The sequence below is a fragment of the Cannabis sativa genome, chromosome 4, assembly GCF_029168945.1.
Source record: "Cannabis sativa cultivar Pink pepper isolate KNU-18-1 chromosome 4, ASM2916894v1, whole genome shotgun sequence".
Lineage (NCBI taxonomy): Eukaryota > Viridiplantae > Streptophyta > Magnoliopsida > Rosales > Cannabaceae > Cannabis > Cannabis sativa.
This window is the reverse complement of record NC_083604.1, coordinates 82,032,864-82,057,204: the sequence shown is the minus strand read 5'-3', so window position 1 is coordinate 82,057,204 and position 24,341 is coordinate 82,032,864. Positions and strand designations below refer to the sequence as shown.

General features: G+C 28.3%; 1 protein-coding gene across 2 annotated transcripts; it reads left to right on the top strand.

Annotated features, from left to right (window-relative positions):
* Nucleotides 1-8,198: 8,198 nt before the first annotated feature.
* On the top strand, nt 8,199-13,699 carry LOC115714095 (U-box domain-containing protein 3). 2 transcript variants are annotated; one of them, XM_061114743.1, is made up of 6 exons: nt 8,199-8,471; nt 10,046-10,140; nt 10,280-10,559; nt 10,682-10,801; nt 11,205-12,830; nt 13,211-13,699. In XM_061114743.1, the coding sequence occupies exons 3-6, from the start codon at nt 10,287-10,289 to the stop codon at nt 13,274-13,276; spliced, it is 2,085 nt and encodes a 694-aa protein (XP_060970726.1). In that variant the 5' UTR covers nt 8,199-8,471; nt 10,046-10,140; nt 10,280-10,286; the 3' UTR covers nt 13,277-13,699. The 2 variants fall into 2 exon arrangements, with proteins under 2 accessions (XP_060970726.1, XP_030498495.1); XM_030642635.2 differs by lacking the exon at nt 10,046-10,140.
* The last annotated feature ends 10,642 nt before the right edge of the window (nt 13,700-24,341 follow it).

The window sequence follows — 24,341 nt, the reverse complement described above, 5'->3', positions numbered from 1 at the left end:
TATAATTGAATGTCAAATCTTATATATTCTAATTTAATAATTATTATAAAAAATTATTTACTATTTATATAGAACACCTTAAAATGGTGATGAATATGGTGCTTAATTAATAATGTATAATTATTATTCTCTAAATAAAAAGCAAACAAATAAAACATGACTCAAATCAAGAGGACTTTTTCTTTTTAGTGTTATCTCATTCACTTGTTAATTCTAACAATTAACTAAAATGTCAATGGTTAGGTATTATTGATTCATTAATCTCTATCTCAATAAATAATGTCTACATAGGTTAGTTACTACTTACTACTAGCACTTTCATGTTAATCTTTTCTAATGATTGAATTTTCATGTAGGAAAACATACAATAAACACTCATATAATATTAACTAGGGATTTAATGACTAATGTGAAAGTATTTTTAATAGTTTCAATGAAAAACATAAAATAAAAGTGATTAAAACCATGTTATATATTCTAGCAATTTTGGGATCAATAAAAGGTGAGACAAAATGGATTAGATAAGTTAATATAAATGGTTTTTGATAAGAGTTTTTAATAGTTAGGCCAGCTCATGAAGCTATGGGGCTACCTAACCTAACTCCACCATCACTAAAGGACAATCCCTTTGATATGCTCCCTACCTAAAAACACATTTTTAGATTTTTGTCACCCCATCTATAAAATAAAAAATATATCTTAAATTAATTATGTATGGTATTGTTAATTTTTTATTATAATTTATTAATTAATTTTTGTGTTTAAAATTGCTTGTCGAATTCTTTTTTAATATCATCCTTGTAATTTTTTTAATTTTTTTTTAATTATTTACTGTGTTGAAAATAAGTTTGAATTTTTTAAAACACATTAGATAAACTAGAATATCAAGAACTTTGTATTCGATACTGTAAATTATTCAGAATAATTATAATAATAATATATGACAATTTTCCAATGCCACCTTGTAGAATGATGCATGGGAGGTGTATAAACTATGTTACATTTTCATTTATTTATTTTTTCTTTTATCCAAGAAGAAGGTTAGCCATTATACAATTTTATGTTTTTAAGAAAAAATAATTATAATGTTTTATAGAACTTTCATTCTAGATCGTACTTAATCATTTCCAATAGTGTGACACTTAACCTTTGTAAATAACTTTAAACACGTATTAAGTAAATAATATCATGGCTCAAACTATTGAATTGTAACAAATTAGTCCCAAAACAAGGCCAACTTTAAAATTAGATGGACCTTAGGAAAAAAAATAATTGGGTCTTTTTATTAAAAAAAATGTGCTATTTTTTAAAATCACTAAAAAATATGAATATTTTTTTTAAAAAAAAAAAACATATTTTTTTTGAAGTTTTAAACTAAGTGGGTCCTAAGTACAAGCCTAACTCACCTAATTCCAGGCCCGACCGTAGTCTCAAATCAATGCTACATCAACTGTTAAAAAATAAGTTATATACTTAGGGTGTAACTTTTGCTCTGGGTAGAAGTATTTTACTTTTCAGTATATACACCTAATTATTTGAATCATATTTTAATTACGGTAAATTATTTGATTTTTTTAAAATAATAATAGTGCATATACTATAAATACACCATCATATAAATTAAATTATAATTTTTCACCAATCAAAAACAAAATATCCCTAATGATAATTATATAAAAAGGAGGTTTTTTCTTCAATATTAGACTAAAATCACTAAAAATTAACATTTATATTCCCTTACCGTAACATAGATATTTTTACTTTATAAAATTTTTATTGACAAAAATAATAACTTTTTATTATTTAGGGTTTCATCATAAAACGATCATGAAAGGAGCTCTTTTGCTTCACAAACAACAAAAATCAACCCTAAATCTCACCAATTTAATTAAAGAACAATGGAGTAAAAATTTGGTAGATCTCCATAGACGTTGGTAAGAAATTTATTGTCGATCTCCATGAATGCCGATAATTTTTTACTTTACAAACAATTTAAATATTAAAAATTTGTCAAAAGAATCATTTTTATGTAAAAAATTCCAATTCTTCAAATCTAGTTATGAGTTTATATTTAGAGTAATTTACAGTATAAATACTTAAGTTTAATTTATAGTTACAAATATAAATACTTAAGTTTAATTTTTAACGATAATAATACTTATAAGTTATATTTTTAAAATTCTATAAGTACCTGAGTTAGACTAATATGATAAATTATTTAACACTTAACAATCAGGTATTTATCGAAGTTTTAGAATTATAAATTATGTATTATTATCGTAAAAAATTAAACTTAAATATTTCTAGTGTAAATTAGTATTCTTATTATTATTTTGATAAACCAAGGTTTATTTATGAAATTGAAAAGAAAAATAGAGTGATGTGTGGAAGGGACGTGTGAGAGTTGTACAATTATTAAAAATTCATGGATGAGATTTATATATCCCATTCCCACCCACTTTTTCTTCTTTAATTTATTACTCAAAGCTACTTTACTTTATTTTTTACCTTTATATAACTAATTAAGAAAAACAGTAAAAAAATGTACAAATGTTTTTGGATTTATTCTTTTAACTAAGGGACAATATTATTGTTATTTGGCATTATTCATTTTATATATTATTATTATTATTATTTTGGCAATTATTTCATTTATTTTATGTATACTTGGAAATTGATAATATTGGAACATTACGAACAAATTGTCTCATTTATCATAATGATACTTAATTAATCTTCATTTTCTTTAAACTCAGTCTAATATTAATTTGTATTCTCTTCACTAATTAAACAAAATATATAGTATTATCATCCTTGATGAAATGTTTTTTTTTTCTTTAATAAATAAGGATTATATATATTATGACTCACAAAATAAATAGATATTGTTATATTATCTTTTGCACAAAATTTGAGAATTAAGTTTTGGTTTTCCTTAATTATGGAATTATTGATGATTAGCTAAGCATGTTTTTAGAAGTTACTAGAAAAGTGTGTTATGTTCATATTTCTTTTTGGTTTAGTCCAAACTCCAACATTTTGGAAAGTTAATGATATATTTGGTTAATTAATTAGGTCAAATCCCCTAATAATGTGGACAAAGTCTAATCTAAGTGGAAGAAATACAATGCAATCAATAAATAAAAGAGTAATTTGCGGCAAAACCCCCTCAACTATCAATTTACTTGCAAAAAACCATCCAACCTCATATTTTGGTGGGAAAACCCTCCAAAGTACTGTTTCGTTTACATTTTTAAGGTGTCGTCTATTCAGCCTCGTTAAGTCTTAATTTTTCCCACGTGGCAATGACAGGTCAATAAAAAATTATCCTACGTGGCCATATTTTACAAAATAAAAATTAAAATAAAAACAAAAAATTTAAGAGTAATTTGCGGCAAAACTCCCTCAACTATCAATTTACTTGCAAAAAACCATCCAACCTTAAAGTTTTTTAGATGGTTTTTTGCAAGTAAATTGATAGTTGGGGGAGTTTTGCCGCAAATTACTCTTAAAGTTTTATTTTTATTTTGTAAAATATGGCCACATAGGATAATTTTTTAGTGACTTGTCATTGCCACGTGGGCAAAATTATGAGCTGGACAGACGGCATCTTAAAATGTAAACAGAATAGTACTTTGGAGGGTTTTCCCACCAAAATATGAGGTTGGATGGTTTTTTGCAAGTAAATTGATAGTTAAGGGGGTTTTGCCGCAAATTACTCTAAATAAAATCATACCCCATTCACTTGATATGACTCTAATTAATAAAGTTTATTTTTATTTATTTATTTTTCTAAATAATGCATAATCTTTTTTATCATTTTTTTAAGAGCTATATATATATTTTAGACTTGACTTGCCTTCAAAGCAAGAGATTTTGCATGTACAAAAAATTATATATATGAGGTCATTTTAATTTGGAATTTTACCATGAATACTCATCTGAGTTTTGTTCTATATGATAATTTCAATTTTTAAGATTTTTTTTTTTGAGTTCTCAAGTTTCATATAAATAGTAGCATGGAATTTTTATTGTTTAATTTTTCACAAAAATCCTAATTTTTAAATGAATTTTTCTTTTATGTGTAAAACTATTTGAAGGTGTATAATATTTATAAACAATACCAAAGTTATTCATAAAATCTTATAAAGGACTTAATTAATAGTGTTTTTGAATAAGCTCAAGTAGTAGTTGATTATAATATAGGGATTATTTAAAAAAAAAATGAAAAAAATGGAAAAATTACAAAAATATAGTTGTATAGTTTTCTTCAATCTTTTTACGATTTTTAAGATTTTATTTACATAAAATACAGTCTTTTGATGTATTTTTATGTTGTACTCTTATTATTTTGCTGTTGATTTTATTGTTATTTGTATATTATTTTTTATGTTGTTTTAATATTGTTTGGATGTAATTATTTTGTCGTTTTTGTGTTATTTTTATGAACACAATAAAAATATATTTTTAAAAAAAATCTTTAAACGTAAAAGTGTAAAAATCTACCTAAAATAATAATGGGTAAATACCATTGTGGACCCTATGTTTTGCAAAAGTTACAGATTAAACCCTCTATTTTGTTAAATGACAAAATGGACCCTATATTTTCCAAAATAGTAAAATAGTGCTTAATTTTCGATTTTTTTAAAAATAACCAACTTGAAGACAATTCCTAACATGAACAGATACAGAAAATGTAAACAGTTTTGTCATAACACATTTAGATCGGATAATAATTAAATTTTATTTTGACAAAAAATCAGTTCAGGATCCTATTTGTACTATTTTAGAAAATACAAGGTCTATTTTGTTATTTAACAAAAAAGAGAGTCTATAATTAGTAACTTTTACAAAATAAAAAATTCAAAATAGTAATTACCTCCAACAACAACTTATGTAAATTTCTCTATAATATATCACTAATATAAAAAATTAAGGGCTAAATTGTCAAATATTTTGAAAAACTATATGGAAATATAGTTTTTTATTCTAACAAAGAAGACCCCAAAAAAAGTTCTTTAATTTGGTGTAATTATTTTTTTACCTTAATGTGACAAAAATTTGGTTGGCAAAAATGGCATCTTATTGTATAGCTAGGTGTTAAGGAATGGAATTTGAGAATTCTAGCTAGTATCCAACAAAATGGTACAAATAGTTTCTTAATAACTTTTATTGGTTGGAATCCATAATCATCCAAAATTTATGAGAATATTCCCCTAGTTAATAGGAAAATAAAATAAAATTAAAGAAATGAAAAAAAAATGAAATGTTGGTCAAAGAGTTGGAGACTAAAAGTGATTTGTGGTTGAAATTTATTTGTTAATTAGAAAAAAAATAAATAAATAAGGTGAGAGAAGAAAATGGGTCAATATGACCATAATTGGTCTAGGAGTACTTAGCTGACTTTTAAATGTGATTAGAGAAAACATAAGTGAAAGAAAAACCCTTTTTCTTAAAATTAATTAATTGTTAATTAGGTTTGGTCAAACTCAATAACAGACAAAAAAAAAAAAAACAAGGAAAATGTTTCTCTTTTTTTTTTCCCTTTTAACACAATTTTTTTTTTCTAAAAAAATCAAATAGAATAAAATGTAATGATAATGATGATGAGGTATAATTACTCTCTATGCAATAATAATGATATAATATTCATTTGGATATATAGTGTCTAGAAAAATTATTAAGGTGCCAAAATGCACAAACAATGGTTTTGGAATCTTTTGCACTAATTTATAGCTCTTTTATTGGTGTGTGTATATATATATATATATAAATTATATTGATGGAGTGGGTGGTTTGAGTTTAGTGAACCTAAAGAGCCAAATAAGTTTAATGTAACAAAACCAATTTTTTTGGAGTGGTTCATATCTTATGATGAGGTCCTCAAAGATTATTTGTGATTAAGCTTGTCTAATATTCACTAATTATGTAATAATTGTTATTACAATAATTGTTATAGGGCTCGTTTGGAACGTCTAGGTCGTATTGTGTTGTATTGTATTATATTAAATTGGATTATATATCATATTTTTATATAATACTATGTTAAACTTTAATTTATACTAAAACATTATATATTTAAGTGTCCATAAAAGTTAATACCACATATAGTTTTACATAAAAATATTGCATAAAATACAATTCAATACAATACAATACAATACAATACAATACGACTTAATACGGTGTTCCAAACGAACCCAATGTATTTCCCTTAAAGTAAAAATATATATATATATAATTCTAAAAAAATTAATTTGGTTTAAGCAATATCCATTGATGGGTGGTTAAAAAACAAAGTTATAGTCCAATCCTAATAAATAAATAAATGAAGTTATGACTTATGAGTCTTCCAAATAAAAATGGAGTTGGTGATGATCATAATACTTTGTCTATGGAAATTTCTTTGGACCAAAATACAAGTTAATATATATATATATATAGAGATATTGCTACCCAGTTCATTATTTATTTTATAATATAAATTATAAAATATTGATGGAATCACAACTACTTCCCCCTAACTTTTTTTTTTTTTTGGTTATGAATAAAATAATAACCTTTTGTTTTATTTTACAAATCTCCCACATCAAAAGGTGAAAGTTCCATACATTCTTAACACCCTATTTAAATTTTCCATATTTTTATCTAAAATGCTATTTTTATAAGGAAATATAAAAAAATTTATTAGACAAAGCTTCACCTAAAAATTGAATTCTTATATTTTGTCCTACACAAATATCGCATGACATCAAATAATTATTCATTTATTAATGCATTAGCATTCTCTCCTAATTAATACTTATACCTACAAATTAATTATTTATTAAAAAGATGATTATGTAAAACAACGTTGACAATCATTCTATATTAAGAAATGATAATTAATTAATAAAGCGAATATGAGTAGATTTGTACAATTAAGGGATGCAATAAGCTATTGTCGAATTAACATTAAATTGATCGAATATATATTATTTATAGGAAATCTAAATAGATATTAATTTTAGAAAATCTAAGTAGATCAAACAAGTGTACAATATATATAATATGAGTTTATAAACAAAGCTAACTATTATTTTATATTAGGAAATAACAATGAGTAACGTAAATATAAGTTTAGATTTTGTGCGATTAAAGGTCGAATTCTATTCAATTTATTAATTGTTGCTAGTTAAATTCATTGAACTGAACATTAATTGCAAATAATCTAAACAGATATTAATTTTAAGAAGTAAAAGTAAATCAAACAAGCGTTAAATACAATAAATAAAATACGAATATATGAACAAAGTTGTTTATTATTTTATATTTGGAAATAGCAACTAATAAAATAAATATGAGTTTAGATTTTGTCCGATTAAAGAATGAATTCTGTTCAATTTATTAATTGTTGAATTAATAGTTAAATTGATCGGACAAATATTAATGGTAGAAAATCTAAGTATTAAATCTAAGAAGTTTAAGTAGATCAAACAAACGTTAAGTACGATAAATTTAATTAAAGTACACAAAACAAATCTATACTTCACTTCGATCATTCTTTATTAAAAAATTTAAAAATTTTATTTTTATTTTCTATAAAAAATATATTTTTAATTATTTTTTTCTTTTTCTTCATATTCTAAAAAAACACATATAAAATAAAATAAAAAATATATGAAATCTTATTAATTTAAAAAATAAAATATATTATTTTTACAAATATTAAAAAGTTAATAAGAAAAGAATGTAAAAGAAAGTTTTAAGAGTATAATGAAAACTTAATTGATATTTATTTTAATATCAAGGTACTACACAACATTTTTAGGTGAAAATATAATCTCAATAACAAAATGGTCTTAATGTCTTAAATTAAGTTTAAATAAACAAATTTACTTTATTTTTGTTTTATTGTTGAAATACATTATTCTATTCCATTCAATTGTATCCGTTAACACAAAAAAGGCTTGACTTGTTGTAAGTATTATCCTAAAATAATAATAATTAAAAAAAATAAAACTTTCCAAAACCTCAAAATCTTATCTTAACAATGTAAAAATGTAAACCATGTTTAATGTTAAATGTTTATTAGGAAATATTATTATTATTATTTTCATTCTTACAAAAACAAAAAAACATACAACAAATCTCCAACTGCATAGGCCCCACAAATTCTACCCCTTTTCTTTTTTTATTAATTAATTTATTTTTATTTTTCATAATCAAATTTCATCCTAAGCTCTCTCTCTCTCTGACCATTCTCTCTTTCTTTCCTTCCTTCCTTCTTCTCTGGCTTTCTCTCTCTCTCTCTTTCTCTTCTTCTCATGCAACTTTTGTAATGAAAGCAATGCATGGTTTTTAGAGTGTGATCTGTTTATAATAAAATCCCATTTCATTTTTTCATGTAAAGTTTTTGTCTTTGGGGTTCATTAGGATCTGTGTTAAAAATTTAACCATCATCACCACCACCTCAACCCACATTAATAGCGGTATGTTTTTGATTTAAAGTTTTTGTCTTTATTTCTCTAATCTTTATAATTTCATGGGATTTTAGGTTTTTTTGTGTTTTTTTCATCATAAGCTTTGTGAAACATGAAATGGGTTTTTATTGGTTTTGTGTGAATTGTTCTTTGGTGTTTTTATTGTTTGTTTAAAAATTGGGTTTTGGGAAAAGTTTGATGAGATTTTCTGGGTAAGTGTTGAGTTGTAGTTTTGTTATTGATGAAAAAAGTTTGAAGCTTTGTTTGGATTTTTCATTTCTCTCTGTTTGTTTGATTAAAATGAGTAAGAAAGCTCAAGCTTTTAGTTTTTTAATTTCAATTGTTTGGAAAAAAGAAGAAGAAGAAGGTTTGGCTTTGTGGAATTCAAAGGGGAAAAGTCATAGTGAAGTGTTTATATATTATATTAGTTTAATTTTTTAATTGGGGTATATCAGAATTTGGCATTTGTTTATTGAAATTTTTAATCAATTTCCCTTTTCATATTATTTCTTAGTTGCTGAGAAGAAACGTGAAAGAACTATTATCTTATTTTGCTTTTGACTAAAAGTCCTTTTCCTTTATATAAAAAATTGGAATAGAAAAGCAAGTGTTTTGCTTATTTGGGGTAATACCCTTTTGAGGTTCAATTCAAGCTACGTATATAGGTTCTTTGTTTTAAGTTGTTTGACAAAAGGTTTTATATGAATTTTCCATTTCACATAAGTAATGTTTGGCAATTGATTTCACAAGAATTTGTTTGGCTTTGAAGGGTCTTGACCTTTTAGAAGATGAAGCTTTTTGTAAACAATAATATTAAAGTATGAATTGTATGAATGCTTGTGTAGTTCTGAGTCCTTTTAAATAGTTGTGTGTTTGAAATTTCGATATGGTGTGTGAGAATTAGCTGGAAGCGAGTTTCGGTATGGTGTTAAGGTACTAGTGATGCCACTAGAAATCTTTAGTATGGTGTTTTAGTACTAAATAGTTGCATTGGCTGTATTGTATGAGCTTTAGGGGAATTGTATGGAAGTTTATCTTTTCTTTTCTGATTGTTCGGAACCTTAGTTGATTCGATATTGGCTTATGTTGCATTGCTTATGTCTGTGTTCAAATGGCTATTTAGTTGAATGTTTGATTAGCAAGATCCATTACATGTCAAATTGTCCTTTCAAATTTGTAGGGGCGAGGCATTCTCGGTCTTCCTTAATTCATGTGATCTGGAATTCTACCGAGTTTTGTGTTGCTATAGTATGAATTGTATGAATGCTTGTGTAGTTCTGAGTCCTATTAACTAATTGTGTGTTTGAAACTTCGATATTACACATGGATTGTGTGTGAGAATAAGCAGGAAGCGAGTTTCGGTATAGTGTTAAGGTACTAGTGATGCTACTAGAAATTTTTAGAATGGTGTTTTAGTACTAAATGATTGCATTGGTTGTGTGAGCTTTAGGGAATTGTATGGAAGTTTATCTTTTCTTTTCTGATTGTTCGGAACCTTAGTTGATTCGATATTGGCTTATGTTGCATTGCTTATGTCTGTGTTCAAATGGCTATTTAGTCAAATTGTCCTTTCGAATTTGTAGGGGCGAGTCATTCTCGGTCTTGTCTGGAATTTTACCAAGTTGTGTGTTGCTAACACTTTCTGTTCTTGTCTAGCTACTTTTCTCTAACATTAAAGGTACCCTTTTTTTGTGGAGTTATAACTCTGTATCGCCATTTTTTGTTGCGGGGGCTGGGATTTGAAGCAGGGGTATCAAGAATTCGGGAACTTTTCCAATTTTTTAGTTTAAAGTAATGATTTTTTTTTTCTCATACAGGTAAAAGATGGAGACATCTGTGAAATGTCTTATAAACAGCATTTCTCGATTCATTCATCTTGTTTCGTGCCAAAATGTGAAGCCGGTGCTCATACAGAACGACTACAGAAACATAGCTGGTGTTCTGAAGCTTTTGAAGCCATTTCTTGATGAAGTTCTTGATTCAGGAATGTACTCTGATGAGATTTTATGTAAAGAATTCGAGGAATTGGATACAGCTGTAAATATGGCTAGAGAGTTTATGGAAGATTGGTCTCCTAAGATGAGCAAGATTTGCAGTGTAAGTAACTAACTTTGTTTATACCCGATTCGTTTTAAATAGGGCAACAGATAGCGTTGAGCGGTTCTTGAAAACTCGATAACTTGTCTTAATTTTTTGTGATTTGGTTTTGTATGTACCAGGTTTTGCGAAGCGAGCAATTGTTTATGAAAATTCAAGGCTCTTTACTTCTTATCTGCTGCGCGTTGCACAGATTGCTACAATCATCCGATTCACCAAGTTCAAATGTGTCTGCAATTAAGGTAAGTACTAAATTTAAACTGTTCAAGAAGGAAAACTGTGTGCTAGACAGACAATCGTTCGGTTGATTCTTGTTTTTATTGTTTGATATTTTCATATCGGGAAATTTGCTGCATTAATACTTATGTAGTTTGATTTATTGCGAATAATGCCTAACTTTACACATTTAATGCAGACGTTTGGTCCCTAGCCGTTATTTCTGGCTAGGGACCTACGTGGCAGCATCTCATTAGTCCAATTATTTTTTTTAATATAATTGGCGAATCAAATGCTGCCACGTGGCTGCCATGTAGGTCTTACATCAGTATTAATGCCGCAAATTTCCCTTTTCATATTCTTGTTAGAAGCATTTAGCGCACTTATAGTTTTTCGTGCAAGACTAATCTGTTTTTCGGGGATTTTCAGCAATGTATGCAGGAGGTTCAATCCATGAAACAGGAAAGAATAGCAAAAGACATAGAAGATGCGATGAGAGCTCGAAATGCTTACGAGGATAATCTTATGAGAATCATCGAATTGCTTGATTTGACATCAAGCCAAGAGTTGTTGAAAGAGATTATTGCTGTAGAGAAGGAGAGAATCAATGCCGAATGCAGTAAAGTGAGAAGAGATTTGAATCAAATTAGACAGATTATGGATCTTGTCTACCGAATCCGTGATTGCATGGTTAAACTTCAGCGAATTGAAGACGTCACAGTCCCTTCGTACTTTTGCTGTCCTTTATCATCGGAACTCATGTTGGATCCCGTGATTATGGCTTCGGGTCAAACGTACGAGAGATCTTCAATCGTGAAATGGCTCAATGATGGACTGACCATTTGCCCGAAAACTCATCAGAAGTTGTCTCACACAAATGTCATTACTAATTATACTGTCAAAGCTATGATAGCAACATGGTCTGAGGAGAACAATGTGAAACTTCCTGTTTACTCAGACCGAACAAGAACTGTCGTTGTAGCCTCGTCACAACCAGACCATGTAGATGTCGGTAATGGGATTGAGAAGGGAGAGAAAGCCAACGGTCATCCATCCCCCGAACACTCCTACTCTCACAGCAGGAGTGAATCAACATCCAGTGCTGTTTCGAGTATTGATTATGTGTTGTCTGGTGAAATTACTTCCGAGCCTCCAAACAAAGAACCGAGAAATTCTCTTTGGAGGTCGGGTAAGCAGTTGTATATGGCCAATAAAGAGTCCAAATCATCAGTATCTGAGGATTTAACAACAACTTCCCATGTAACGAAACTGATTGAAGATCTTGAGAGTCTTTCCATCGAAGAGCAAACTACAGCGGCTGAAGAGCTTCGGCTTCTGGCAAAGCACAATGTGGAGAATCGAAGTATTATTGGCCAGTGTGGTGCTATCAAACCGTTACTTTCGTTGCTGTATTCAGAGACGAAACAAACACAGGAACACGCTGTAACTGCTCTTTTGAATTTATCGATTAATGAAGATAACAAAGCTATGATTGCTGAAGCGGGAGCTATAGAACCGTTGATCCATGTATTGAGAACTGGGAATAATGGAGCAAAAGAGAATTCGGCTGCAGCTTTATTCAGCCTCTCTGTACTCGAAGAATACAAGGAGAAAATCGGTCGTTCTGGTGCGGTGAAAGCTTTAGTGGATCTTTTAGGATCAGGTACTCTTAGAGGAAAGAAAGATGCTGCTACCGCTTTGTTTAACCTATCGATTTTTCATGAAAACAAGGCTCGAATAGTTCAAGCCGGGGCCATAAGGCATCTTGTTGAGTTACTTGACCCAGGTACCGGGATGGTTGACAAGGCGGTTGCCCTTCTCTCGAATTTGTCCACAGTAGGAGAGGGCCGTTTAACAATGGTTCGGGAAGGTGGAATTCCATTACTAGTTGAGATCGTCGAATCGGGTTCCCAGAGAGGGAAGGAAAATGCTGCCTCCATACTACTTCAACTCTGCCTTCATAGTAATAAATTTTGTACCCTTGTTCTACAGGAAGGAGCCGTCCCTCCCCTCGTGGCGTTATCTCAATCTGGAACACCGAGAGCGAGAGAAAAGGTACGCAGCGTTTTGAAATTCCATTGCTCGATAATGCTTATTTGATACCCTGAACTCAAATTCGTCAATCAAATTTTATCAATTTGATCAAACTGTTCTCACTTATAAGTATTATTAAAAACACACGGTATCAATTCTATCTTTTGATAAAACACAGAGTACTAAATGATTACACTCTAATTTCCAACGCTCTTGCGTTGGTATCACCGCTCATGCTCATCCATCCTGTTATTTGTATATAATTTAGAACACAATAATAATAGATAACTATAAGGCATATATAACAATTACCTCGATTTGATATTGCAATACTATCAATTAAGTCTTCCTGATTATCAAATAACATACAATTGTAATGAGAGATTAAACAAAAAATGCAGGCACAACAGCTTCTGAGTCATTTTCGTAGCCAGCGGGAAGGGTCGACCGGGAAAGGAAAATCATGAAAAGGCGGCGACAACAACAACATTTCTTGATCTGTGTTCTTCATCGAGGCAAACCCCATTGAGAGAGGACTACATTTCATATATTCTTTGATTTTAACCATAATTTATTTGCAACATATTTTAGATAACATTTGTTTCTTTCTTTTCCTCCATTAGTAGGGATTTTTTTTCTTGTGCTATTCTCAGTTTCTTTGCTTCATTAGTTTTTTTTTTTCTTCTTAGTGTTATTGTTGAGTGGTGGAGTTAGATTCAGTCCAGGGTTTTTTTTTTTATTTATTATTATTTAATGGTACTCAATCAGTGGTGTATATATATACATATATACTGATCTGTACATATACAAATACAGTCTTTGGTTTCTTATTATGTATGCTAGTTGGTATACAAGTTTTGAGGATTTAGTGAACTTTTTTTTAACAAAAATATTTTTACATGAAAAAAAGAGAGAAAAAAATGAAGCTTGTGAAATCAAATTTCACACCACAACGATGCGATACTTTATAAATGGTTAGCGGTTCTTCATATGAGACTAGATATTGAAATGCACTGATAGTATTATGGTGTTTGGTACCTTAAGGTGTTCATTTACCATTTTTATTGAATAAATAGGTTGGAAAGTAAATATATTTTTATTTTATTTTTTTAACATCTAGCTTCTTATTTGTTGTTGCTACACATTGAATTAGAATAATTAATATGAGTAGTAATGTAATGTGACATTACAAGTATTTTTTTTTTTTCAGATGTGCTATTTTTGAAATTATTGGCATATATTCTTTGACAAAATGATACTAAAATAGTAGGAGTTGGTATTCAATACAATTCAAACTATTTGCCCCAAACCAATCCTGAAAATTATCAACCGATCTAATCTAATTCAGTTTTAAAATTGGATTTTAAATATAAAACTTAATTTTTAACATTAGATTTGTTGCCTATATTTTTCATCAACTAGAGAAAATGAGAAGGAAAGAATAGAAAATCTATTTTACATTAATGTTGTTGTAAATTACTATATTACCCTTAAATTATTAACATATTTGTTTTTTTTTTTTTGCAAAAAATAAATTAGTAATTTTACATTAATGTTTTTGTAAAACTTTTCTCTCCAAATTGGAGTAGAAATTTTTTGGGGGAATTTTACAAAAATACTGCTTTTTGACCAAAACTTTACATTTTTACTGGGACACGGCAAAAACAACTTTTGTACTGCCCAAGCCCAATTTCATTACTTTTGTACTGCCCAAGCCCAACATCATTTCATTTATACTGTGTGTGTGGGGAAACAACCTTCTTCGTGTGTGGGGAGACGCCGGAGACGGAAATCACCAAGAAAAAACCATTAAAACCGGCAAGAATAAACAAAAGCAGTAAAATCGACGTCAATAAATAATCATGGCAAAACAACAGTAAAACAACAGTAAAACAACACTAAAACAATCAAACAAAACAAAAGAAAAAAATGATTAAAAAAAACAAACAATCTGCTGCACAACCTCAACACCAGATGCAAAATCAACTATATTTGCAAGTCTATTCCTAGAAAATTATAAAAAAAAACTACTAAAACAACACTGAAACAACACAAAAACAAATGAAGCAAATATAACTACTTAGAAAAATATAAAAGAAACACACACCTCCATCTTCCACACTCACAGACATAACCATCACAACAACACGAGAACACCCAGAAAATACCTATTAATTCAAATAAATAAATCATGAAAAACAACAGTAAAACAATACTAAAACAATACTAAAACAAAAAAAACAATAAAAAAAAATGATCAAAAATTAACTATGTTGTGCACATCCTCAATACTAAATGCACTATATTTGCAAGAAAAGTTCTAGAAAATTAGAACAAAAAAAAACCACACTAAATCTTATATTTTAAAAAAAAACATAACTAAGAACTTCAAAAAATTAAAAAAAAAAGAAGAAGAAAAGAAAAGAAGATGAAGAAGAAGAACTAAGAACTATCACCTTCATGGTCTTCCTTCCCCTCATCATCTCAGCCATAAAAACATAGCTTTTATTTGGGTAATATTATAGATTTGGGAAAAAAAAAAGAAAAAAAAGAAGAAGAAGAAGGTGAATAGTAGAGAGATTAGTAAACACATAAGAAGAGAGAATAACCACAAAAAATTTGACCCTAAGACAATAACTGGATGTGTTTTTTTTTTAAAAAAAAAAAGAAGAAGAAGAAGAAGAAGAACATAAGAAGAAGAAGATGAATAATTAAATGGGATAGTAGGTATAAAAACGTGGTGTGAAAGAGAGTAATTGTATTGATATAATGATTAAATTGAATTAAAAGAAAAGAAAAAAAAAAAGCCGCCACAAATGTGACAATTCCCATCACATCATTTTTTTATCACTTAAAATAAAAAAAAAAAATAAATAAGCTAAAGTTTTAAAGGCAGTAAACTGCCAAAAAAAAAAAAAAAGACAGTATAAATGTTGCAATTTCCGTGCAACAGTAAAAATGTAATAAATGGGGAAAAAATAGTAGTGGGTGTAAATTTCCCATTTTTTGGTGGGTTAATCCTCAAATTTTTCTATCCACTTTTCTCTTCTCCTCATTTTTCTTTCCAACCAAACAAATATATATTTTTTTTTTCACTTCACTTCTCTCCACTTTTCCTTCCAAACTTTTCTTATTTCCACTCCATTTTCTTCTCAACCAAACATAGGGTTACAAGTGATGAAATTCTAAGCGGATTTTGGCAACGTTTTTACTTCATAACCAAAATTTATGATACATTTACATGTGAAGACTAATCCTACTTGTTGATGGATTGAATTAGCCAAGCCCAATGTGGAGTTAATCTTCATTATAATGGAGGGATTAAATTACTAACAATTGGCTTATTCCCTTAACCTAAAGGCCTAATGGGTGAAATTGTACAAAGTGTGTAGCTCATGCTTGGGCAATATTGTCTTTTCGTGGTGTGACATACATTGATTATCTCATCACGTAGGCGTCTAAAAAAAGTGTACGTTTTTATGCTAGAGTAGGTGTACGAATCTTCATGTTTATCTTATTTTATGAAAAATTTATTTTGTCGGATGTACAGAAGCCTTTGTATCGAAAATAGTATAGACCATGCAGATATATCCAAAGATGTTTAGGAGTATTCCACATTATGAAAAATTGTTGAGTTGGGAATGTTTTTAGGGATTATTTCACAAATACACAAAAACAACAAAAAAATTACAAAAATACGATTTCACGGAATTTTAAATATTTTTATGATTTTTTTGATTTTATTTACAGAAAATACGTTCTTTTTATGTTATACTTTTGTTGATTTTTTGTTATCTGTATGCTATTTTTTGTTGTTGTTTTGATGTTATTTTCATGTTACTTTTATATTATTTTCGTATTATATTTATACGAAAAACTGTAAAAATGTATAAAAAATTCTTTAAACGTAAAAATATAATTTTTTTTACAAAAAATAGTGTCTTATATAATTATTTCTTGTTTTTAATTATTATTTATTATTTTTAACATTTTTGGTATATGGATAATTAAGTTGCTATTTTTTTTTACATTATAATGTAGTTACATCCAAAAAATTAGAATGTTGAAATTAAAATTTAAACAATTTATTGTTATATATATGATATTTATAAGCGTTACTTAAGGTTCAATTTGTTTATTATATGTATTCATTGAAAATTTGTGTAAGGTCTCTTATAACTACATACACTATAAAGAAAACTAAAATTATAACTATTATCAAGAATGTAGAGGAGGTAGGATCAACACTTAGTATATAGATCGTACATTGACAGTAGTTGGAGTCAGCGACTCTCGTAGGGTTCTCTCATCTAGAATTCCTAGAGATGAGAATTAAGTTGGCCCTTGCGTATGTATACCGAAAATATATAAAAATATCTATTATTAATTAAAAAGAATTATTACTATAATATAAACTTAATTCTTTCAATTATTTGTTTTTGATGAACATTTTTTTTTTGGTCGCCGACATTTAACAACATCCAATAAACTCAAAACTCCTCATCTTCTTATCTTTACATGGCCCCAAGGAAATATATCCAAATGACTCTAATCTAAACTTGTCCACTTAATAATCTTAATGGTTGATTTTTTTTGTATAATTAATAACTATATATATATAAATAGCAAAAATTTAAAATATAACCGACCCTTAAAATAGCTATTTGTAGATTCTTCATGAATTTAGATATCCAAGAGAATTTTGTAGTTTAATTTTATTTTATAATCGGGTATGTTATACTTGTAAATTTTTAAAATATTATGAATAATACTATATGTATTAAAAATAAAATTCAAACAGTTACCATAAAAATTAAAAAACAGTCATGTACATAAAAAATGAATATTTTGGCACTGTAAATTATTTTAGATTTTTTTAAAAATTTACAGATCATCCTAAATATATACGTATTGTTATAAAAAAAAAATTGACTAAAAAACTCTTTAGTAACCTATATAATCATGTATACATTTATAATACATTGTACTTGAATAATACTATTTCTTGCAAAAATCCAACAACAACATATGTGGTTTAATTTTGCCAAAATACTATATAGTACTAGCTAGCTTGCTAGGGTTAGGTTGGCTATCAATTTCAGCAAATTCAGTTTATCTTGAAATCTCTTGATCTTTTATTTGTGCATACATAATAATGATTTAATTTGTTTGCCCATGAAGATACAAAAAAACATGGCATAGAAATTAAATGTCTCTTAATAATATGTATGTTATAATGTGCATGCATTATATATATATATGATTTTTATATTTTGATTTTTTTTTTTAGTGGTGCTATCGTCAACTTTCTATTTCAATCTTTGCGTCTGAAAATATATGCCATTTTTTTTTCTTCTTTTAGTTTTGTTTTCATGGTGATAATTGTTATAAGTACAATACTAATTAAGTTAGTAGAATTTTCAAAAATTCTGAATAATTTACAATATTAACAATACAGCTCTTGACAGACACACTAATAGTAGTGTGTGGGGACTAGTGCTATATAGCCCCAATAAAATAAAATTAAACATGTTCTATTTAATTAAATAATTATACAACAAAATAGTGAAAAACCATTATAATTTTTATGTAAATTAGTAACTATAAATATTTTTATAAGAATTAAGCAAGCTTCCACAAATAAAAAATTATGGGTTCGTACTATAGTTTTTGATATTCCAATCAACCATTAATTGTATGTGTTCAAAAAATTTTAAATTTATTTTCGATCGTGTAAATTTTGAAACTTTTAACAAATTTAAAAATAATATTAGAACTATAATAAATACTATATAATATAATTTTTTTTTTAAAAAAAAAGAAGTTATTCCTGTATTTATTTTCGTATACACACTACAAGAAATGTCACTTTTGCCAGCACATTTTTGTGTTAGCAAAAATTGGTATTGCGTTGGTAAAATAGAATTTTCTTGTGATGTGTTTGCAAAAGGGGGTTGGCAAATCAATGTTGGTATTAAAACTTTTGCCAACATAAAATGAAAAGTGCTGGCAAAAATGACTTTTCCCAGCGCGTAAATGCGCTAGTAAAAGTTAGATTTTAGCCACTGCAAATGTACGTTGGGAAAACTATGACCTTATTGCCAGTGCAATTTGCGAAAGGTGCTGGTAAAAGTTACTTTTACCAGCATAGTAACGAACTGTGCTGGTAAAAGTGACATTTCTTATAATGATAGAAATTAACTGAAATTGTAATATACATTAGATTTTAATTAGCACTATTATTTTTTTTTAATTTCCAATTTTCATTTCCTATAGCTCGAGGGACCTTAATTTGGATCAATCAAATCAAATGGCACTTCAATCGTTTTAGTTTATATATACTACACCATCACAAAAAATAAAAATAACTAATTATTATAAAAAAGTTTTTTTTAATAATTAATTATGGTCATTATTCATGATCATTATTCATTACTATTTTGATAAATACTCTGTTATATATGTGGTTATAGTTTAAGGTTCTTTCTCGGATAAATTAAGGTTATACAGTTATATATAAATATTATTATTAGATTATTTATTTATTTATTTATTATTATCTTTAATATATACCACGTACGTGCCAAACATATAGTTAGGGTTATGCATGTGCCATGCACTGTTACATGACACAATCAATAATCGACATATATTTAGCTCTTTCAAAATAAATAAATAAATAAATAATCGATATAATTAATCTTTATAATGAAAATTATTTATTGTAATAATTGATCTCATGATCTTTTAGATTATATTATATAAGATTTTTATATAGTAAGATTAATTAATTAATTACAAAAAATAATTAATAATTTAGAATTTATATATATATATAATAGATTTGGGTATGTTATTAATTAATATTGTTTAATACTTTTCTTAATGTTATCAAATTGTAGTGAAGCATAGTCTCTTTCAAACAAATCTTACACAGTTGAAAAGCTTAATTAAGACATAGAAATCTCTGTATATTTGCTTTGCTTTTTCCTATTAAAGTTAAGTGGGATCAATTTATATTATATATATAAATATTTATTAATACGACGGGCAGTTTAATTATTATTCTGCCCGATACTTTTAGTTATATTCTTAATTTTAATTTTTTTAATAAAATATTATAAATCCTTAACTAGATGTATTTTGGTCATATTTAAAAATATATATTTTGATCAAAATTAGTTTAAGGGTCTTAATTGTAATTTTATAATTTCAAAAATGAAATATTTTTGAAAAATATAGTCATAAACAATAAAATCTTCGAAGATGGTTATTTATGTGTGACAGTCAGTAGTCCCGTGATCCGTAAGGGGAAACACCGGGTAAGCTGTGCAATCCCACACCGCCTGGGGAAGGTCAATTGGGATGATTCTGAGACTGTGTAGGTATGGGACTACATAGTTGAAGAGGGCTTAAATGAATTGATTGGTACTACCTATGTCAACAAGGTGCATCTTGTTTTTCGGTAGCCTATCTCGAAAGAACTCCATAGTTAAGCGAGCTTGACTTGGGAGCAATTTCAGGATGGGTGACCTCCTGGGAAGTTTTCCCAGGAAGCGTGCGAGTGAGGACAAAGCACGCTGGAAACACTCGTGTTGGTCTGTAGGGCCAGTCATCAGTCCATGAAGCAGCCAGAGTGACGTACTCGTGTATAAGAGCCATTAGTCCGTGGGTGTAAGGACCCAATGGAGGCTTGAAGCGGGGACGTTACAAATGGTATCAGAGCCTTGACCCAGCCGGAAGTGTGGTCGACGAGACGTCGGATCCCGTAGGGGGTGATTGTGACGGTCGGTAGTCCGTGATCCGTGCGGGAAACACGGGTAGCCGTGCAATCCCACACCGCCTGGGGAAGGTCAATTGGGATGATTCTGAGACTGTGTAGGTATGGGACTACATAGTTGAAGAGGGCTTAAATGAATTGATTGGTACTACCTATGTCAACAAGGTGCATCTTGTTTTTCGGTAGCCTATCTCGAAATGTAACGTCCCCGCTTCAAGCCTCCATTGGGCCCTTACACCCACGGAATGAATGGCTCTTATACACGAGTACGTCACTCTGGCTGCTTCCTGGATCGATGACTGACCCTACAGACCAACACGAGTGTTTCCAGCGTGCTTTGTCCTCACTCGCACGCTTCTTGGGAAAACTTCCCAGGAGGTCACCCATCCTGAAATTGCTCCCAGGTCAAGCACGCTTAACTGTGGAGTTCTTTCGTGATGGGCTACCGAAAAACAAGATGCACCTTGTTGATATAGGTAGTACCAATCAATCCATGTAAGCCCTCTTTAACTGTGTAGTCCTATACCTACACACGGTCTCGAATCATCCCACTCGACCTTCCCCAGGGCGGTGTGGGATTGCACACCTTACCTGGTATTTCCCCTTACGGATCACGGGACTACTGACTGTCACAATCACCCCCCACGGGGTCCGACGTCCTCGTCGACCACACTTCCGCCGGGTCCAGGCTCGATACCATTTGTAACGTCCCCGCTTCAAGCCTCCATTGGGCCCTTACACCCACGGAATGAATGGCTCTTATACACGAGTACGTCACTCTGCCGCTTCCCGGATCGATGACCGACCCTACGACCAACACACGAGTGTTTCCGGCGTGCTTTGTCCTCACTCGCACGCTTCGGGGAAAACTTCCCGGGAGGTCACCCATCCTGAAATTGCTCCCAGGTCAAGCACACTTAACTGTGGATTTCTTTCGTGATGGGCTACCGAAAAACAAGATGCACCTTGTTGATATATGTAGTACCGATCAATCCATTTAAGCCCTCTTCAACTGTGTAGTCCCATACCTACACAGTCTCAGAATCATCCCACTTGACCTTCCCCAGGCGGTGTGGGATTGCACAGCTTACCCGGTATTTCCCCTTACGGATCACGGGACTACTGACTGTCACACGAAAGAACTCCATAGTTAAGCGAGCTTGACTTGGGAGCAATTTCAGGATGGGTGACCTCCTGGGAAGTTTTCCCAGGAAGCGTGCGAGTGAGGACAAAGCACGCTGGAAACACTCGTGTTGGTCTGTAGGGCCAGTCATCAGTCCATGAAGCAGCCAGAGTGACGTACTCGTGTATAAGAGCCATTAGTCCGTGGGTGTAAGGACCCAATGGAGGCTTGAAGCGGGGACGTTACATTATGCTAATACAATTAAGCCTAAATAATTAGTGAATATTAAGTTTTTATTATTACCCATTGATATATAGTTGCTAAAAAATTTAACTACAGATATTAATTTTAAAAATATTAAATTATTATATTTTAATCCGATAGTAAATAATATAAAATCAATTTGAGTTTCATGCTTAATTAAAAAAATATCGATTTTTAAAATATATTTATATAAAAAACATTAAAGTCAAACTCAATTTTTTTTTTTATTTCTTTATTTTTTTTTCTATATAACAATCTCAGCCAATATAATATAAAAATAATAAAAAAAAATTATTAGATAAAAAAAATGAAATATAAAAATTCAAATTTTCTTAATATGGTTATAATACCATTAAAAGTACATGGGCTGTGGTTGTTTTAGGCCTCATATACCTTAGGACTGACCCTATATATATAGATACACCTTTAATGAGTATTACTCATGAATGAGTACTAATAAGAAAATTTAAATTTTTATACTTAATTTATCTATTTAATTAAAAATACCACTCATTTTTATATGGATTGGGGTTTTTCCATCAGTAAAAAAATTATTGTTTGACAAAAAAAAAAGATAAATAAATTTGAATTTGGCTTAAATATTTTTTATATAAATATATTTTTGAGATAATATAAATTTCTTATATATTATTTTAATTATATAATTAAAGTAAGCATAGAAATTCAATCTTTTTAAGAATTTAAATTTCTCTTTTATTATTCGTTATTGGATCAAAATTTAATAGTTTAATATTTTTGAAATTAATATTTATATTTAAATTTATTTAGTAACCATCAATAATATGTAATACTCATTGAGAAATGTTTAATATATATTCAACATTTCAAATTTTAAATTTTAAATTTTTTATTAATATTAATGAATAGTCTTCTTTCCACATTTAGCTAGCTATTTCTATATATACACACAATGACATGTTAGTGTAAAATTGGGAGAAACATCACCATCTAGACAGGGAGGATACCTTTCTTCTTTTTGTGTAGTGTTACATTATATATATATTTATATAATAATATATTATATTTTGTATAATAATATCTTCTTTTGTTAATTAATTAATTACTTCAACTTTTGTAGGGACATAGTACTTATTAATTATAATAAATAAAGACTTGTTATAAAAGGAATGGTAATTATATACAGTAATGTAGTTGAACTTTTTCCTAATTTATAAGGGAATTCAACAGTACTATTTATTTATATGTAATATATATATAAGTCTATATATTTATGTATATATGCATGACCCACTAGTCTACACTTGAATAAATGATCAAAAATAGTTTAATAAACTATTAATAATGATAAGAAGAATAATTGAAGATCTGTTTAATTTTTATAGGGTACATATATATTCCAATCTTATGCCTATATGATGGAAATTATATAAATGGAATGGGATTAATTATTTTAATTAATTTATATAATTTATATAAATAGTTTGTATTTGAGAGACACATATATATAAATGAGATAGGGCACATTCCATTTCACTCTCAAATTTTTATTCAAATGATAAAATAATATGTTTTAATAAACCCATTCAAAATAAAAAAATATATGTTTTAATAAATAAATTATTATATTTAGATTAAAATATATATATATATATATATATTATATTTTATTATTTTATTCATATCTGGTGTTAATCTTATGGTTATGACTTAATTAATTTGCATCATAATTATATTTTCATGCATCACAATATATAACTGAATGGCTATATATTGCATACAAATTTAAGATTAATTTAAAATTATTAATGTATAGAGTTTGAAAATAACAAATATAAAAAGAAAATCATTTGACAACCTTTTAATCACAACATAAATTTTTTGTAACTAAAATATTAAATGTGACTTTTAGTCATAATAAAAAATTACTTGTAACCAAAATATAATTTTTAGATACAAATTATCACTAATTTATTACTTTTAGTCACAATATTAATTATTATGATTAAAAATATATTTAGTCACAATTTATTTTAATTTTTGTGACAAATACTTTTAGCCATATATTTTTTAATTACAACATAAGAATGATGATTTTATAATTAGACAAATTTTGTTGTGACTAAAAGTAAGATTTTTTGTAGTGAAAGTCCACATATATACATATATATATTAATTAATCACTTATTTAATTAATTATTAATCAATTGAAACTAATGAAAAATCACAATATATATTTGTCAATTTTAGTATGATTAATTTGTGACTATTAATCTAATTATTAGCATTATTATTTTGATTAAATCACAAAAAAAATATTTGTGTATTAATTTAGTTTTAGTGTGACACAGTATAAAAACATATTTAATAACAATAAATTATTAAT

Coding starts and splice junctions, on each gene's coding strand:
- LOC115714095 (XM_030642635.2), top strand. CDS start 10,287: ATGGAGACATCTGTGAAATGTCTTATAAACAGCATTTCTCGATTCATT. Junction 10,560..10,681: donor AGATGAGCAAGATTTGCAGT/GTAAGTAACTAA, acceptor TGTATGTACCAG/GTTTTGCGAAGCGAGCAATT. Junction 10,802..11,204: donor CAAATGTGTCTGCAATTAAG/GTAAGTACTAAA, acceptor GGGGATTTTCAG/CAATGTATGCAGGAGGTTCA.